At 40.0% G+C, this 19,805-nt stretch overlaps 1 protein-coding gene and 1 long non-coding RNA gene across 2 annotated transcripts in view; one reads left to right on the top strand and one right to left on the bottom strand.

Moving 5' to 3' along the window:
* Positions 1–588: 588 nt before the first annotated feature.
* Positions 589–1,975, bottom strand: LOC106696379. The gene is made up of 2 exons (XR_001347301.2): positions 1,747–1,975; positions 589–734 (listed from the first exon to the last, which is right to left on the bottom strand). It is a non-coding gene; the product is annotated as an uncharacterized LOC106696379 (long non-coding RNA).
* A 64-nt stretch (positions 1,976–2,039) lies between these two features.
* SENP2 (SUMO1/sentrin/SMT3 specific peptidase 2) overlaps positions 2,040–19,805 on the top strand; it is a 35,936-nt gene continuing 18,170 nt past the window's right edge. Inside the window, 6 exon segments of the mRNA XM_023750503.1 lie at positions 2,040–2,299; positions 4,791–4,846; positions 11,266–11,408; positions 11,834–11,900; positions 13,687–13,777; positions 17,872–18,040. Coding sequence (XP_023606271.1) covers positions 2,199–2,299; positions 4,791–4,846; positions 11,266–11,408; positions 11,834–11,900; positions 13,687–13,777; positions 17,872–18,040 — 627 coding nt within the window. The 5' untranslated portion in view covers positions 2,040–2,198.

The raw sequence follows: 19,805 nt of genomic DNA, 5'->3' as shown, positions 1-19,805 counted from the left end.
CCAGCTACATTGACTAATGACCCCCTGCCCTGGTACAGACCAATCAGCGGAGATCACGACCCTGAAAGAGCACACCTGGAAAGCTGATGACTTCTATTAAAATCCTCCCCTGAGAACTTCCCTAAGATTTCCACCTGCAAGAAAGAGATGAATGCACTCAGGACAAAGGATCCAATGTATGCTCTCCCTCCTGTGCCATTCCCCCGCCCCACCCGCCAGGAACATATCCCATAACCTCTAAGCCAAGGGACCCCATGAGACTTGCAACCAGGGGAGCAATGGATAGTGGCTGCTCATCCTGGGCTAACCCCCTGCACCTGTCTCCAAGGCCCCTTTTTCTCTGTGTAGCCCTTCCTGTTGGATATCCCCACCTTCCATCCCATTTTCCTTAAATAAATCCAGTTTTCTTTAATCACTGCCTGAGATGGCTATTTAGCCTGCCAGAGTACCACAATGTTAATCTTTCAGTTGCCTCCTGTACGCACCCAACCAGGGATCAAACCTGCAACCTAGTATGTGTCCTGACCAGGAATCAAACCCACAACCTTTTGGTGTACAAGCGACACACCAACCAACTGAGCCGTCTGATCAGGGTTCTGATTTATTTTTTGAATGAAGACTGCTCTTTTGTTTTGAGGAATCTCTTCTCAATACTTGCATGGTGTTCTTAGTTTGGCAAAAGCAAAGACCAACTCTTAAAGTGGAATGGACAGCTGGGACACTGCTAAACTGCTCTGCAAAAAAAAGCCAGCATTAGTCTTAAATTATGAAATGGGTTGGGTTGCAGGTGGGAGGGAAATTCTTCTCTGTTGGTGGCTTGTAAGAGATGTTGAGAAGAGTAGAGAGATGACTTTGGGGGAAGGAGAGTCCTTTGGGGAGGCAATGGGCTGTAGATGCTGTGCTTGCAATAGCCACTTCTAAATCTTCTAGGCCAGTGGTTCTCAACCTTCCTAATGCCGCGACCCTTTAATACAGTTCCTCATGTTGTGGTGACCCCCAACCATAAAATTATTTTCGTTGCTACTTCATAACTGTAATTTGGCTACTGTTATGAATCGTAATGTAAATATCTGATATGCAGGATGTATTTTCATTGTTACAAATTGAACATAATTAAAGCATAGTGCTTAATCACAAAAACAATATGCAATTATATATGTTTTCCGATGGTCTTAGGCGACCCCTGTGAAAGGGTCGTTCGACCCCCAAAGGGGTCGCGACCCACAGGTTGAGAACCGCTGTTCTAGGCGTTGTAATTCTGCTAATACTGTATTCTCAAACTTTCAGTGACATCCTAGTGTTAGCTGTGTACAGGAACTGCCCCTGCCCCCAAGCCAGAGTGGCGGTAGCCAAAGGTGGGTAGCTAGTGGTTCTGAAGCTCTAGGGGAGTGGCTTGCGGCCGAATTTCAGAATATTATTTATTGAACAAATGATGAATAAAGCCAATTGTCTTGTAACTTGTAATCTCGTCCCTCCCAGAAGACTTCTAGGGTGGGGGATTGGTGCTGGTTCTCAGACCCGGGTTCAACTTCCAGCTTGCTTTATAACCTTAGGCACATTACTTAATCGCTCTGTCCCTCGATTTCCTTATTTATTTAAAAAAAAAAAAAAAAGAGGGGGGCACAAGATTCTCCATTGCCTGTGGTTGCTGGGAGAAACGAAGGTGACAGTGCCTGTCAAGTACAAGGTAGAAGCAAAATGAAGGGCTCCTTCCACGGCAAACACTTGTTAATTCATCTGACCTACCTTTCTCTTGGGCACTCAAACACGTACTGAGCGCCTCCTGTAGTTCAGGCCCTCGGAGCGCCCCCTCCCTGGTGGAGAAGCCTCACGTGCAGCCTGTGGGCCTTGTCCCGCGGGCCGCCTCAGGATTGGCTCCGCCGAAGGGAAGAGCCCCACCCACATCCCTTTCGCTCTCACCCCTGATTGGGCCGGGGCCAGCCCTTAGGGTGCGCGTGCGCAGGTCGAGGACGAAGATGCCTTCCGGTCGGGAGGGAGGAGGTGACGTTGAGCGCGGAGGCAGGCGGGGTCCTCCCGTAGCCCTGGGGACGTTGTATGTGTGGGCCTGCCGCTCGCGTCACCAGTCGGCGACTGAGCCTTGGCTGTGGTGGCTGAGGCGGCGAAGGCGGCAGCGGCGGCGACAGCTCTGGGGTTTGCGTCTCGGGGTGTGTCGGCCGCCGCTGCTGCTTCGGCTTGGTATGTACAAATGGCTGGTTAGGATTCTCGGCACCATTTTCCGCTTCTGCGACCGGTCGGTGCCCCCTGCCCGGGCCCTGCTGAAGCGACGGCGCTCGAACAGGTGAGCGGAGAGGGGCTGAGCGCTGGCCCGTGGGTCCCCTCCCCTATCCCGGGTCCGGCGGCGAGCGCCGATCCCGCCCGGCGGGCCCCGGCGGAGGAGCGCAGCCCGGACGCGCCGCTGGGCCGCGGCGGTGGAGGTGCGGGTCGCGGGTGCCCTGGTGACGTAGCTGCTTCCTCCGCCCTGGGCTGATGCCGCTCCTGGTGACGGAAGATGCTGGTTGTCTTCGGAGTGGCAGGTGATGGTCAGGACATTGGCTGTTCTTGTCCGAGTCCACGCCGCTCCCTGTCCACAAATGGGGCTTTACCATACTTTGCTGCTCTCAGGTGGAGCACGAACGATTTGTTTGGGCTCTCTGTTTACAAAGCACACTCCCAAGTGTCATCTGTGGGCAGTAAGTGCGGTTAAGGGAAGTGAGGTTGATAGCTTGCCCAGAGCCGTTTTGACTGCAAATGCTGTTCTCTCAGCACCGAAACAGCAGCTGTCTTGTTCTGAAACAGTTGTCAGACTGTGTGTGTGTGTGTGTGTGTGTGTGTGTGTGTGTGTGTGTGTGTGTGTGTGTGTACACACGCGCCCTTGGGCAGAGAGGTAGGGAGAGTGATTCTTAGCTTCAGCATTAGTATATGGGGAGGGGGGGTAGGTAGGTAGGTAGGTAGGTAGGTAGGTAGGTAGGTAGGTACTTCATTCCTTTAAAAAGATCACTAGTCTGTACTCGTAAGTTAAAATTTTTGGGGAAAGAGTAAAGGCTGTTTTTACTTAGCATTTTACCCCTTGGTTTATACCTTCACAGTGTGCGCCCCTTTGCCTAAGACTTAATCTTCTACAGAATAAAATACCATAACAGTTCTTTACACCCTTCCCCCCAATGATCAAATGTCGCGTTCATTTTTATTTATTATTATTATTATTAAGCCTCAAGATCATTGAAAGTTGGTTTCTTGGAGTGTGAGAGAACAAGAGAATTAATACAGGAATCTGAGAATGCAGGTCATTGATGAAATAGATTGTTAGCTAAATTCCATTATGTGTTCAGAGAGGGTAGGGTTTCAACTTATTATTCCTTTCTACCTTTCTGTAGGGTTGTTATCAGGCTCATTTGAGAACATTTTGTGAAGTGCCTAGCATGATGCTTAGTATATATGAGTAGTATTTGTTTATTCCACCCAGAGGGCCTTGTGCGGAGGTTGGTGCATGATAGGCAGTTGGTATTTATTAAATAAGGGAATATTTATTTGCTCTCCCCTGTCCTCTCTCTTTTTGCTGTGAATTCCTGCTAGTCAGGGGAACAGTGGTTTGGAGATGGAAATATTATTCTTTTTTTTTTTAATATATTTTATTGATTTTTTTACAGAGAAGAAGGGAGAGGGATAGAGAGTCAGAAACATCGATGAGAGAGATCGATCAGCTGCCTCCTGCACGCCCCCCAGTGGGGATGTGCCCGCAACCAAGGTACATGCCCTTGACCGGAACCGAACCTGGGACCCTTGAGTCCGCAGGCCGACGCTCTATCCACTGAGCCAAACCGGTTCGGCGGAAATACTATTCTTTACTGCCCATCCTTAATCTAAAACAACTCTTCTCAATGTAAGCCATTTTTCAGTCAAAATGAAGCCAGGAGGTCTTGGGATGTTTAAAGTAATGAACTAAATTGTATTATCCTGGGATTTATTCTGTTCATTTTTTGTAAATATGATCAGTCACAATCGTCTTTAGATGATTAGTAGTGTATCATGAAGCTTTAACATTGTTGAGGTAAAGGTTCGATAACTTTTCTGAATTTTCAAATACTTTATTATCACTGTAATATAGTTTCCATGAAAAAAAATGCAGTTAAATATTACAGCTTTTCTGGCTAAGAACTGTCTTTCAAGGCTTCTTATATTGTCTACTTCTATCTGAGATAGAAAGTAACTGGGGAGGGGGGTGCTGATTTTTTAAGTCATTTCTGGAGAAAAGAAGGAAGTCCTAGGCTCTTAACCTATGTTCATTTACTAGCTAAGTGATTTCTGACCAGCTTCAACTTTGGACTTTAGCCAGATTACAGATACTACATGATAGGGATTTTGGGTCTCTTTCAAATAGTTGGAACCATGGTATTAAGTCCTACTATGGAGTGACATTCTCTTTTTTGTACTATTTTATTTTTTGTTTTATAATTGATTTTAGAGAGAGAAAGGGACAGGGAGAGAGAACAGAACATCGATTGGCTGCCTCCTGTACAACCCCTACTGGGGCTTGAGCCCGAAACCCAGGTATGTGCCTTGACCGGGAATTGAACCCACGGCCTCTTGGTGCATGGGACGATACTCAACCAACTGAGCCACAACTACCAGGGCGAGTAGCATTCTCTTTTAAAACATCAGTTTGATCTCATTTTATGACAAAGTGGATAGTGGGAGGTGTGTTTTATAAACGCTAAGTTTACTTATAGAAATGATTATGTGTGTATATATAAGTACATATGTATACATATATTTCTTTTCTTTTGTTTCAGCACTCTGTTTTCTACAGTGGACACTGATGAAATACCAGCCAAAAGACCAAGATTAGGTATTGATTATTAATTTTAAAAATTAGTGTCTTAATAGGAAAACTATATGTATGTAACAGAATTCAAAAGCTAAAAAGTATATATAGTGAAAAGTAAGTCTCTTTTGCATTCCTTTTCTACTCAGTTATCTTTCCTGGAGGTAACTGGGGGACTAAATGTCTTTCTAGATAGATAAGCCTATAGATTGAATATACATTTTTTTAAAGTTTTTTTAATATACATTTTAAAATTCGAAATCTTTCTATAAGGAAAAGTTGCTTTGCCCTAGCCAGTTTGGCTCAGTAGATAGAGCGTTGGCCTGTGGACTGAAGGGTCCTGGATTCGATTCCTGTCAAGGGCATGTACCTCGGTTACAGGCTCCATTCCTGGCCCTAGTCAGGGCATATGCGGGAGGCAACCAATCGATGTTTCGCTCTCTGTCTCTTCCCCTCCCTTCCGCTCTCTCTGAAAATCAATAGAAAAATGTTCTCGGGTAAGGATTAATAAGAAGAAGAAAAAAAAAAAGAAAGAAAAGTTGCCTTTTTTTTTTAAAGAAAAGTTGCTTTTTAAATTTGTGGAAAAAACATTATAAAAACTACTTCAAACTGAGACATCTGGTTCAGATAGCTGAGTGAATCAATCTAATGTGTTGCCTCAAATTGTTTACTTCCCTACAATCTAAAGGGCTAGACATCATTTCATAGAAGAGAATACAGTTAGAGTAAAAGGAAAAGGTACAATGGATTACTATAATAATATTTTCTTATTTCTAAAAAATGCATATGAATGTGGATCTACCTCCAGATGTGGTTAAGAGTAGACACATATGTGTTAAGATTTCATTTTAATCTCTTGAGTACTTTCTTAGCATGTCTTACTGCTAAGTAGTGTCTGAGGTTCTGCAGGAAATACAAAAATGAGTAAGACAGGATCTCTATTTTTAAAAACCTTATAGTTGTAAGGGTATATGATTATATAGTAGGGGATATAAGCCAAGCACATAAATAATAACAATGTCAATGAGAACATGATAAATGAAATAAGAAAGGTAGTAACAAAATACTGTCCAGTTAGCTGGTTAAGAGTCTCAATGGATAGTTGGGGAAGGAGCTAGTATGTGAGATGGGTCCTGAAGGATGGATAGGATATCAGCAGGGAGCAATAGTAAGGAAAAGCTTTTTAGGTAGAGGGAATTGTATTGGAAAGTTGTGCAGTTCAGGAACTAGTGGGTAAAACTTAGGGGAAAAAGTTGGCAAGAGAGAGATAGGTCAACTTATGGAGGCCTTTGAATGCCAGGAATATCCAAATTCATTAGAATGGTATTTCCCAAAGCACAGGATATCAGTCAAGAAATGATTTTAGGAGGTACAGTGTTCATAATATTAAGTAATACTTGAATTATGTTATGTACTTAAAAAGTTGTATCCTTTTCAGTTATTTTAAATTTCTGGTTATTTTAAGCAGAAAATCTTGAGTGAATGCTTAGTATGTCTTCAATACTTGTCTAAAACAGCTGACCTTTAAAACAACATGGGGGTTAGGGTAATCATTTCCCTCATAAAGTCGAAAATGTATGTATAACTTTTGACTCCCCTAGAATTTAACTAATAGTCTTCTTTTGACTGGAAGCCTTACCAATAAATAGTTGATTACACACACACACACACACACACACACACACACACACACACACTGCATTCTCACAATAAAGTAAGCTAGGAAAAATGTTAAGAAAATCATAAGGAAGTGGAAGTACATTTACAGTATTGAAAAATATCTGTGCATACATGGACCTGCGCAGTTCAAACCTGTGTTATTCAAGGCTCAATAGTACATGCTGATCTCTCCTTATTTAATAGGCCCAGCTAGAACTTAATATTGTTGTGTTTTCATTTCTTTATAAGGCAAATAATGTTGCTTTACATTCACACAAGTAATATAAAATTACCTTTCAACATCCAAAGAAACCCAAAACTTTAATTCAAAGGAATATATGCACCTCCATGTTCATTGCAGCATTGTTTAACCATAGCCAAGATATGGAAGCAACCCAATATGTCCATCAATTGACAGTGGAAAAAAAAAGCTGTGAGCCCTGGCTGGTGTGGCTCAGTTGATTGAGCATCACCCAATCACCGAAACCTTGTTAGTTTGATTCCTAGACAGGCCACATACCCAGGTTGCAGGTTCAATCCCCAGTTGGGGTGCATGCGGGAGGTAACTGATTGATGTTTCACTCTCACATCGATGTTTCCCTCTATTCCTCTCTCTCTAAAAAAAATCAATAAAAACATTTTTTAAAAACAACAACAAAAAGCTGTGGTATATAATACACAGTGGAATACTACTCAGCCGTAAAAAAGAATGAAAATTTACCATTTGTGACAGCATGGATGGACCTGGAGGGTATTATGCTAAGTGAAGTAAGTCAGATGGAAAAAGACAAATACCAATATCATTTCACTTATATGAACAAAATAAACAGTAGAAACAGATTCATAGGTAAAGAAAACAGACTGATGTTTGACAGGGGAGGAAGGTTGGGGGACTGGGTGAAAAAGGCGAACGAATTAAGAAGTATAAATTAAGAAATATAAATCGGCCCAGCTGGCATGGCTCAATGGTTGAGTGTTGACCTATGAACCAGGAGGTCAAGGTTTGATTCCCCGACAGGGCACATGCCTGAGTTGAGGGCTTGATCTCCAGTGTGGGGCATGCAGGAGGCAGCTGATCAATGACTCTCTCATCATTGATGTTTCTCTCTCCCTCTTCCTTCTTCTCTGAAATCAATAAAAATATATTAAAAGAAGTATAGATAGGTAGTTACAGAATAGTTACAGAGATGTAAATTTCAGCATAGGGAATATATATCATAATAACTATGTATGGGACCAAGTGGGTACTTGAAATATTGGAGAGCTGCTCTATAAAGTACATGATTTTATAACCACTATGCTGTACACCTGAAACGAATACAGAATAATATTGAATGTAAACCGAAATTGAAAATAAAAAATTACCTTTCAGTCCTGGCCAGGTAGCTCAGTTGGTTAGAGCGTCATCCGCATACACCAAGCTTGCAGGTTCAATTCCTGGTCAGGGCACATACAAGAAGCTACCAATGAATGTATAATGAGTGGGACAACAAAATTGATGTTTCTCCCTCTCTCCCTCTCTTTCTCTCTAAAATCAATAAGTAAAAATATTTTTAAAAATTACCTTTCAAATACATTTGTTTACCAAAAGAGAGTCAAGTTTAAAGAAAAATATAAATAACTGTATGTGGTAAACAAATAACATACACAGTGAAATTATAGACGTTTCCAGAAATAATTTTGGCAGTCATCCATTTTATGGACTTCTATGTTAAGGATCTCTTCCTCCACGATTTCCATGAAATATGTGTTATGATTTTCTGAATGGGAACTATAGAAGGAAACCTAAGGCAAGGGGGAAGCAGTGAGTAGCAGAGGTAATACTGGCAGAGTTTGTAAAGGGTTATAGTAATGTTAATAGAACTATCTGCCACGATGGCTATTGAGCACTTGAAATGGGGTTAGTGCAACTGAAGAACTGAATTTATAATTTTAATTAAATTGAAACTTGGGTAACTTACATGTAGCTAGTGGCTACTATATTGGCAGTACAGCTCTATTGGTTGCTTTTCAGAGAAAAGAAAGGAATGCTTAAAGAAAAGGAGGACCTTAGAATTCAGACTCATGACTTATAGAAGAAAAGGATTTTAAGAGATTTTAGGTTAGTCTCAGGAAAATAAAGTGGTCTTACCCCATTTTATAGATGAGGCAGGCCTTTTTTTTTTTTTTTTAGTCTGTGAACTTTTGATATAATCTTAGGCATACTCAGATTTTGACAAAATTTGTAGGAAAATAAATATTATGTTACTTTTTAGTGTCCACTATTTAACTAAGTTGTTAAGAGTACCTCTTTTTTAAAAATATGTTTTTATTGATTTTTTAGAGAGAGGAAGGGGGAGGGATAGAGAAATAGAAACATCCCTACTGGGGGATTGAGCCTGCAACCTGGGTATATGCCCTGACTGGGAATCGAACTGGTGACCTCTTGGTTCATGGATCACTGCTCAACCACTGAGCAACATGGCTGGGTAAGAGTACCTCTTGTCCTCTGAGCTTGGATGACTGTCTGTAGGTTAATCACCAATCCCTAAAGCTGTTTTCTCCCACATAAAGCTCACATTATTAGAGGGATAACCTGGAATTCTTTCTAATTCCTAAAAATGAGAAACAGGATATTTGTAAACTTTGTTTCTTTTAACTATGAAACAGGTCATTTGCAAACTGGTTCTTTGAACTATTCTCTAGTTTCAAATGACTTCAGATTGGATTCTGCTTTACCCAGTTATCACATCCTCCCTGCTGTTTAAGTTATTTCACTGTCTTTCTGGAAAGTATTATATATCTTATCTGTTCTGGAGTGCTTGTTGCTTAAAAGCCACCATTTCAATTTCAGGCTGTTTTTCTCTAAAGCAGAAGGTGGCTAAGGTGATGAACTCTTTCTTTCAAACCAGTGCTTTAGAATACCCTTAATTAGGAAATAGAAAGTAAATTGTAGAAAATAAGTCATCAGTGTAGGAAGTAAGAAAAGGGTAGTGATAAAAGGAGGAAGTTAAGAAAACACAAATTTACCCCTCCCCCTTGTTTATTTACTTGCTTATTTTGTAATCTTTGTTTGGTGGCAGGGAGGGTGAGTCTGACACATTTTCTCCAGTAGAGGGATATCCTTGTTTTATCATAGATGTTTAAGAATTGCATATCTTATACTTCAGTAATTTCTACCTTGGCGTAGTCAAGATACTGTAGGCACTTAGTAAGTAGCTGTTTAGGAAAACTATAATGTTACCTGCCCAGGAAATAAGGACAAACCTATGAGTAAATGATGTGTTTCCTGTAGGATTCTGCCATACCTAGTGACTATAAACTCCAGGTTGTTAACTTATGCCCCTGACCCTTTGGTATAGATTTCTTTTCTTTTATATATATACTAGAGGCCCGGTGAACAAAAATTTGTGCACTGGCGGGGGGGGTGGGGGTGGGAGGGGCTCAGCCTGGCCTGTGCCCTTTCGCAGTCTGGACCCCTCGGGGGATGTCCACCTGCTGGCTTAGGCCCGCTCCCCGAGGGATTGGGCCTAAACTGGCAGTCAGACATCCCTCTGGCAGCCCGGGAGCCCTTGGGGGATGTCCACTTGCCAGTGGGGAGCAGGCCTAAGCTGCAGTCGGACATCCTTAGCGCTGCATTGAGCGCCTGCCCCCTGGTGGTCAGTGTGTGTCATAGTGACCAGTCATTCCCAGTCGTTCTGCTGCTAGGGTCAATTTGCATATTACCCTTTTATTATATAGGATATATTTTATTGATTTCAGAGAGGAAGGGAGAGAGAGATAGAAACACCAAAGATGAGAGAGAATCATTGATCAGCTGCCTCCTGCACGCCCCCCACTGGGGTTTGAGCCTACAACCCAGGCATGTGCCCTTGACCAGAATCAAACCCAGGACCCTTCAGTCTGCAGGCTGATGCTCAATCCACTGAGCCAAATCAGCTAGGGCTCTTTTTGTTTTATATATTTGGGAAAAATCATTGCTTGAAAGCTGTCCTTTCAGGACTTTTGTGTGTGAAATCTGTGTGATAGTTTAATATTTTTGTAGCATCCCAGATATCTTACTAAAAATACAAAAAACACAGTGCTGGAATTTCAGTTATTCAAGTAGGAGAAAAGTCTTTTTACAGGTAACTTTTTATCTCAATGATTGAAAATAGGACTTCTAATAAAAATTGAGAGGCCTTTTTTAGATACAATCTTATTACTTTTTAAAAATACTAGAGGCCTGGTGCACGAAATTCGTGCACTCGGGGGGAGGGGGGTCCCTCAGCCTTGCCTGCACCCTCTTGCAGTCTGGGAGCCAGCAGTTGGACATCCTTAGCACTGCCATGGAGGCAGGAGAGTCTCCCACTGCCACCGCTGTGCTCACCTGCTGTGAGCTTGGCTTCTGGCTGAGCGGTGCTCCCCCTGTGAGAGTGCACTAACCACCAGGGGCAGCTCCAGCATTGAGCATCTTTCCCCTGGTGGTGAGTGCACGTCATAGCGACTGGTCGTTTTGCATGTTAGCCTTTTATTATATAGGATGTTTTTACTGATTTCCGAGAAGCAAAAGGGAGAAGGGGAGAGAGAGAGAAACATCAATGATGAGAGAGAATCATTGATCTGCCTTCTGCACGTCCCCTACTGGGGGCCAGCCCACAGCCTGGGCATGTGCCCTGATCAGGAATTGAACCGTGACCTCCTGGTTCCTCGGGCGACACTCAACCTCTGAGCCACACACCGCTGGGCTGCAATCTTATTTTTTTTTGCCAGAAGTTTATTACTCTAGGTTTATATGTATATGTAATCTGTATTACACTTTCTAGATTGCTTTATTCACCAAGTGAAAAACAGTCTCTACAATGCTGCCAGCTTGTTTGGATTCCCATTCCAGCTGACCACAAAGCCCATGGTAGCTTCTGTAGCTCCTGCTTGTAACGGAACACGGAATGCAGCTCCTTCAGGAGAGGTCAGTGGGGATAGGACTCCTTTGGCACTACTGATTTTGGTACTTAATCATTGAAACTAAATTTTGGAAATATTCTCATTTTGGGCATTAATGTGTAGAATGACTTCTATCCAGAAATATGCATGTCTTTATTAGCCTTGATATATAGGCCAAAAACTTAGAAGTTTAAGAAATTACACTTTATAAAAGAAATTACATATTTAAGAAATATTTATAAAGAGCTCAATTACTGCATAATAAGTATGTTTGGAGACCTTGGAATTGTTAATTTTTTTACATCATTTTGTGAGTCTTCACAAATTAAATATCTGGTTTTATCTCTTCTGTGAGCTAGCACCAATAGAGTGATTTGTATTTTTTCATATTAGAAACTTACTTAAATTCTAAAATTATATACTACAGAGGTTATTTTATTTGATTTTAAGGTATTTTCGAACTCTTCATCTTGTGAACTGACAGGTTCCGGATCCTGGAACAACATGCTGAAACTGGGTGAGGTGGACAAAAATATTTTTGTTTCCCCCTTCCTCCTCCTGCCTCTTTTTTCTGAGTTTTGAGACTATGAAAGGAGAACACTGCTTTGATATGAAAACACAGACATTCTCTCTGTCATTCTAAAAGGCAAATAGCTTTCCTTTACAATTGTCTTTGAATTTACTGTTGTGTTTTCTATTTGGATAATCAGTGTCCATAATGTGACTTAGATCAAGTTTCATTCCCTAAAAACAACACATAAACATTTCCTGAGCACTTCCTCTGTGCTAGGCACTATGCTACGATATTCAGAATAATAAAATAATAAAATACTTAATAACAAAATAATGAAACCTTTAATAATAAAACAAATAGCAATAATAACAAAAATAGTAAAACTCTGCCTTAGAAGGACTTTTTTTATGTGTGAATCTGATTGGGGAGCAACCTTAGGTCTCCAGTTCTCATAGTTTTATGGATTAGGAACCTCTATATCATCCAGACCCCAAAATTGAATTGTTAATTTTGTAATATACTGTGCACAGTGCCATGGGGTGGGGGGTGGAGGCAGCGGGGCAATAGGGAGAAACCAGAGTCCTGAAAATGGTGTGATCTCTGCCAGGCAGGTAGGTATGTAAAGTTTGAGAGGAAGGGGAAAAAGAGCTTTTAGAGAAGTGGGTTTAGAAGTCAAAAGTGCAAGAAGCTAAGGAAATGATAAAAACCTTAGAGTAGTGCTTCTCAAACAAACTTTTTAAGTCAAGTACCTCTAGTGACAGATGAAAGGAAAATAAATGTGTACCCCCAAGTCTGAGAATCTAGTTCCAAGGGACCTGGGGACAAAGATGATACTTCTTTGAAGCCTTTCATTTTATTTAATAAGTAAATACAAATTAGATTTCATAATCTATTTATATTGTTTGACTATATAAATGTTTAAAATTATTTACCATTAAAATTGACATGGAAAGGCTAGTAGATTTATCCTGCCCGAGGCATCAGCAGTATATTTCTGTGGGTTTGTGTAGTCTAGTCAGAGAAGCACATGTATTCCTGGGGCAGGTTTCTAATATAATCAAGTCCACAGTCTCTAATCTGAAGCCCTTAGAAACGTGTTTGGGGATTCTGAATTTATTCTATTTTAGATATTTTGTGTTTATTGAATATTATTGTAAAAACCCATTGGATTTGAACATTGGTTCAAGTCAGGTTTTGCAAGCAAATGAATTCAGGTCAGTTTAGGTTTTGCTGCTACAATTGCATTTTGGAGTCCTCAGGCACTCCAAGCCCCTGTAATAGCTCCAAAGAAAATGTGGCTGATGAAAATTTGGTTACCATTTTTTGAAGTATAGTAACTATTTCACAAGTGTTAGAAGCTTCCAGTGAAATGTAGTAACATGTGGCAGGTTTTCACTTAAAAATACTTCTGTTTTCTTGGGAGGAAAAAACAACTTGAAAAATTCTCTTAATTTGATTAGGTTGTAGGGAGTTTTATAATCATTAAGTTCTTCATGCCTCTTATTGATCCCAGCAAGCAAAACTAGGAAGCTTGCCCATGAATTGTTATTGCTTATCTGAGATCAAAGACAAACTAAGCACTATTGCTTTTCCTTTAACCTTACAAAGGTTGTTCTAATCTCTGTGCTGTATAGTAATAGAATTTGAAAAAATAGCATATATGGTTCTACAGTGTAGACTGATCATACAGTTTCTTTTCTAATGCAGTGTTCACAGATGTTTTTCAATTAATTAATTTATTTATTTATTTATTTACTTATTTACAATTACAAATGCATTTTTAAAATAGGTAATAAATCTCCTAATGGAATAAGTGATTATCCAAAGATCAGAGTGACAGTAACTCGAGATCAGCCTCGCAGAGTCCTGCCTTCCTTTGGGTAAGTGTTAAATTCTGCCTTTCTTTACATGGAAACTTAGCACATATTAGGTGCTCACTCTTGCTAGGCATTCACACTTTTTTCTATTATGTAATCTTGTTAAGTAAGTACTTGAGCTTACCGAATATCATGCAGCTAATGAGAAACTTGAACTCAGGTATGTGTTACTTTTTCTGCCATATTATATGCCCATAGCATCTGTTTTTGAAAACCTTTTGAAAAATAATTGCCATTCACTTATAAACTTTTTAAAAAGTATAATATGCATGCAGAAAAGTGCGGAAATGTGCCTAGCCTGATGAATTTTCATACACCGAACTGTTTTTTCATTACGGTAATTTTCTTCTTTGTGTTCCTACTTTCTAGAATTTCTACTACTTGGATATTAAACATTTTAAAAAAAAATGTATTTGACCTTTTGCATTGATCTAATTTTCCTATAAATTCTCTTTTGTTATCCTTGCCCTTTAAAAAGAAATATTTTACTGATTTCTTTGTGAAGGGGCTTCATAGTTTTTTTTGTGTTTTTATATATTCTTTGATTTTTTACAGAGAGGAAGGGAGAGGGATAGAGAGTTAGAAACATCAATGAGAGAGAAACATCGACCAGCTGCCTCCTGCACACCCGCTACTGGGGATGTGCCCGCAACCAAGGTACATGCCCTTGACCGGAATCGAACCTGGGACCCTTCAGTCCTTAGGCCGAAGATCTATCCACTGAGCCAAACCGGTTAGGGCACTTCATAGTTTTTAAGGTGTAACCATCCTCCCTTTCCCTACTCCCCATGGTTTTTCTTTCTCCAAGCCTCTTGTTCTTATTGTAAGGATGTAATATCTTATTTCTCTAAAGCTCTTAATTATTTAAAATTTCTTGTCCCTGCTTTTCTGCTTCCTCTAAATTCCTTGCCCCCTTTGGTTTATTTTTGATCTTATGTTTCATATTAGAGTCTATTCAAAGACTCTTAATCCTTGGCTATCCACTCATATCCTATATAATAAAAGCCTAATATGCTAAGTTTCCGGTAGTCTATTGAACCAATCACAGCATAATATAGCTAATGATATGCTAAGGCCGCTCAACTGCTCGCTGTGACATGCACTGACCATCAGGGGGCAGAGAGTCGATCGGTCAACCAGTCACTATGATGTGCACTGACCACCGGGGGGCAGACGCTCCAACTGGTAGGTTAGCTCGCTGCTGGGGTCTGGCCGATCAGGACTGAGCAAGACGGACCGGACACACCCTGGAGCCCTCCTGTGGTCCCTCCTCGGCCCTGATAGTGCACCGGTGGGGTCCCTCGGCCTGGCCTGTGCCCTCTCGCAATCTGGGACCCCTCGGGGGATGTTGAAGAGCCGGTTTTGGCCCAATCCCACAGGCCAGACCAAGGGACCCCATTGGTGCATAAATTCGTGCACCAGGCCTTTAGTTTAAGAATGAGACACTAACTAAAAACTGGGTTTTCTGGAGTTGGATGAATGGTTGATTGTAGAGGTAGGAAAGAAAGTACAAAATGAATTTGTAATGTCTTGTGCCAGAAATAAAAGGAGTGTTCAGAAACTGGGGACATGTCAACGTGACACAGGAGGAAACTTAAAGGGGCTTTCACTGGCCAAATTGGGAACAATTTAAACATCAAAATGAATAAAGACAGGATATAGGTGTTGTAATTAAATATATATTGTGGGAGAGAAAGATCTTTATAGTAGGATGCCAACAAGTAAGTGTACAGGGAATGATTGAATTAGAAAATGACCATTTTGTAACTATTATAGTAATTGATACATATAGGAATCAATTGAGCTGAACCTAGTAAGTAAAAGTTTGATGAGGTATGGGATACTTATATATACTCAAAATTTCTCCCCACAAATTACTTATTAATTACAATGGAAAAATAATAACTTTAGGGTAAGAAAACTGCTTGATGACTCCATCTTAAGAAACAAAGTTAAAGCCATTCACAGTGAGACAAAGAGACATTGTGGCCTCTAGATATATTGTGCTGAAGACATCGGTTAATTCATATTCCTGCAAAAATCAATCTGAGTCTAAGAATGAGAAACCTGGTTAAGGCCTGTACTCTTCATTATAAAGATGAAGAGAGGCTAAAAAACTTTCAGTTTAAAGGAGACTAAAGATACATGACAACTAAATGCTATGTGAGCTTCTGCATTGGATTCAAGATAGTAAAAATATTGTCGTGAAGGATACTTTTAATGTCTTTGGAGACATTTAAATGTGGCTACCTGTTACATATTGTGTCATTGCTGAAGTTCCTGGGTTTTGATGACTGTATTATGGTTATGTAAAAGATGTCCTTGTTCTTGGGAGATACATACTTGAATATTTAGAAGTGAACTTATTTTCTAAGCATTTAATGCTATAATTATCTCTATAAGCATTGCTTCAGCTGCATCCCACACATTTTGAAAAATTTGTTTTAATTTTTATTCAATTTAAAAATATTTTCTAATTTCTGTTGTACTTTCTCTTTAACCAGTGATTATTTTGAAGTGTAGAATTCTGTTGTTTAATATCCAAATATTTGGGACTTTCCAGATATCTTTCAGTTATTTAGTTTAATTCCATTGTGATCAGAGAATATACTTAGTATGATTTCAATTCTTTTAAATTTTAGCATTTGTTTTATAGCCTAGAATATGGTCTATAGGGGTGATGTCCAATGTGCACTTGAAAAGAATGTGTATTTTGCTATTGTTGGGTGGAGTGTTCTATAAATGTCAGCTCAAGTTGTTGATGTTTTACAGGCCTTACTGGTTTCTGTCTACTTTTTTATTGATTGATGAACAAGGAGTATTAATGTTTCCTGCTGTAATTGTAGGCTTGTTTATTTCTTCATCCAGTTATGACCGTTTTTTTGTATTTTGTCTTCATTTGACACAGATTCACCAGTTATCATTTTGCCCATTTCTTTATCATTTTCTGTCATATATACATAATATTTTTTCTGAACCATTTGAGAGTCTTAGACTCATGTCCTTCTAATCATAGTACTTCAGTGCTTTATTTCGTAAGAATGAGGACATTTACTTATGTAATCATAGATTACAAAAATTAGAAAATTCAATATAATACTATTTGTCTTATTTAAATTTATCCATAATAGAGTATTTTTTCTGGTCCACATTCAGTGCAGGATCATGCATTAGGTTTAATTTTCAGTCTTGTTGATCTCCTTTAATCTGGAACAACTCCTCAGACTTCCTTTAATAGCATGGATATTTTTAAAGAGTACAGGGTGGGGCATCTATTATTTTGGATGGAAAATAATACAGTAATTAATAAATAATAATAAACTCTGTTTTGCGTCCTCACAATAGTAAACCTACTTTCACCCCACCCAACAGAACATTTCTTTTGTAGAATGTCCTTTAATTTTGTCGGACACTTATTCATGATTTGTTTTAGATTATGCAGCTTTTTTTTGGTAAAAGTCTCATACATGTAGTGTTTTTAAAACATTACATCAGGAAGATATGATGTCAGTTTGTCCCATTATTGGTGATGGTAGGAGAGGCAGGCTCTTCCACCAGCAACAATGACTAGGGGCTTCATGGCTTTCATTTCTTTAGCAGTTATTAATTTACAATCATTAATTTAGCATCCAGCAAATATTGAGTGCCTTTCGGCTTAGATCCTGTTCTAAGATCCAGTGATGAAATGATGTAATCTCTGTCTTCATGGAATTTAAAGTTTGGTGTGGGATATAGACATTAAACAATCACACAATAATTAATTCCAGCGATGCCAAGTGAGTAAAGGAAAAGTGCAGCACAAGGGGAGGGTATGTGTAGTAGGGGAGCTAATTCCAGAGTTGGGGTTGGAAAGTGGGGCTTGAGGAAGAAGGCAGAGGCTCTCATGTGGCAGCCCTGGTGACTGGAAATAGATGTTCCATAGTAGAATTCTACCTCTACTCTAGAGATAGATCTAACTTTTGTGAATGCTAGTTGTCTGATTTGCCAGGAGCAAGCTTAATCTGGGAAGCCTAATCACAGAATGGTCTGAAGCTTAGAATCCAGCAATTTAAGCAGTTTGGTGACACATGTTTCTTTTTTTTTTTTCTGTCTCTCAGGTTTACTTTGAACTCAGACGGCTATAATAGAAGACCAGGTGGCCGCCGCCATAGCAAAGGCAATCCAGAGAGTTCCTTAATGTGGAAACCTCAGGAACAGGTTGTAACAGAGATGATTATTGAAGAGGGTGGCAAGGGTCTGAGGCGTCCCCATTGTACTGTGGAGGAGGTAAGCCCTACCAGTCTGATCTCTTTTGAAAACTATTTTATGAATTTGGGGTGGGGGGGATAAGTAACATATGTACTATAGCATAAAATTCAAAAGGTATAAAAGGGTGTACAGTGACTATAAACGTCCCAGTCTCACTTCCGTACCTGGCCCTTCCACCCTGTTTGATTCTGATACTTCTAGAGATATTCTATATGTATGTAATTTAGCCAATTTCCAGATTATTTTCACTATAAGAAAGAAAAAGGAGTCATGTTAGGAAAAGAATGGGTTCTTTTTGGGTGCCTGGATTGTTCTAACTTGTTTCTTTTAGAAGCTGTATGTAATAACTGTGACTAAGTAAGAGAAGTTAAGTGGTGTATATGTCTACTCTTTCCTTCCCTTTTCAGGGCACTTAGCATGATATCTTCATCAACAAGATTCTCTTCACTTCCCTTTTCAAGTCTTCACTTATTCCAGGAGCATTTAGAATTATTTCTGTATCTGGCATTCCCTAGGACCATCACCTATTGCTACATGGTTTTCTGAGCCACTTAGTTTCGCTCATCTTAGAAATACTTGTTTGGGTGCCCAATGTCAGTAATTAGAACTGAATAAAACATGGTCCCTGACCTCTGGGACCTTATTCATAAATAGTTGTATTGAACAAACAGAAGTAGGCAGAGAGAGGAAATGGACTGCAGCCCTGGAGGGGGTTTTAAGGAGAGGTATTATAAAGTAGCCTACAATACCTGTTAGATGAGAAATCAGAAATGAAACTGAGCACATATAGGGTATACATAGGATATATTCTAGAAATATTAGAAGGTAATATTAGCAAGGACATATTCATTGGTTAGGAGTGATACAAAGTTAGCAGGAAGAGCCTGAGTCCCAGATTTCAGTCTTGATAAATAAGTGCCACTGACCAAGATACCCTGGGTGGTTAGGGGGAATTTAATGACTTCAGTTTTAGACATTGTTTAAAGTGCCTGTGGAACATGCAAAGTGATCTGGCTCAGAGTTTTGAGAAGAAGGCAGAATATTCTGAATATTCTGAATATTGGTGTTATGTAAATTAAGGGAGCTGAGACATTGTTCAGGGAGAAAATGTAGTGTGAGAAGAGATACTGGGCAGGACCTTTGGCATTTTGGACAGGCAGAAGAAGAAATAATCTGCAATGGAGACTGAGAAGATATGAAGAAATCAGGAGAGTGTATTGTCCAGGAGGGCAAGGCGAGGTCATCAGGGTGAGATGCTAAAGAGAGGGGTTAATATAAGGCTGAAAAAGTATCTGTTGGATCTGGCCATACATCGTCATTGGTGACTATGGTGAGACCAGTCCTATTTGGAAGCTGAATGTTCTGAATATGCAAGTGGTTTATTCTGCTGAATTTGTGGTCAACCTAGTTCTGCTGTCAAAATCTCAGAAGCCATCCAGGTCTAGGAGATGATGTAAATGAGTGAAGTGGGCTAGAGTGAATGGGCCATCTAAAGGGAATAGCCCTATGTAGCTCCAGATTGTTGATTTGGTATTTCAAAAGAAGATAAATTTTTGGATATCTCTTTTCAATTTATAAAGTTGGTAATTTAAAGAAATTTTGGCCCTGGCTGAGTATCTTGGTTGGAGCATCTTCCTGAAATGCCAAGGTCTTGGGTTTGATCCCCAGTCAGGGCACATATAAGAATCAACCAACCAATGAATGAATGCATAAATAAGTGGAGGACAAATTGGTATTTCTCTTCTCTCTCTCTCTCTCTCTCTCTCTCTCCCCCCCCCCCCCC

Source organism: Myotis lucifugus, unplaced genomic scaffold, assembly GCF_000147115.1.
Source record: "Myotis lucifugus unplaced genomic scaffold, Myoluc2.0 scaffold_14, whole genome shotgun sequence".
Taxonomy (NCBI): domain Eukaryota; kingdom Metazoa; phylum Chordata; class Mammalia; order Chiroptera; family Vespertilionidae; genus Myotis; species Myotis lucifugus.
Note: the sequence above shows the minus strand (reverse complement) of the source record. Positions and strands in the feature narration are given on the sequence as shown.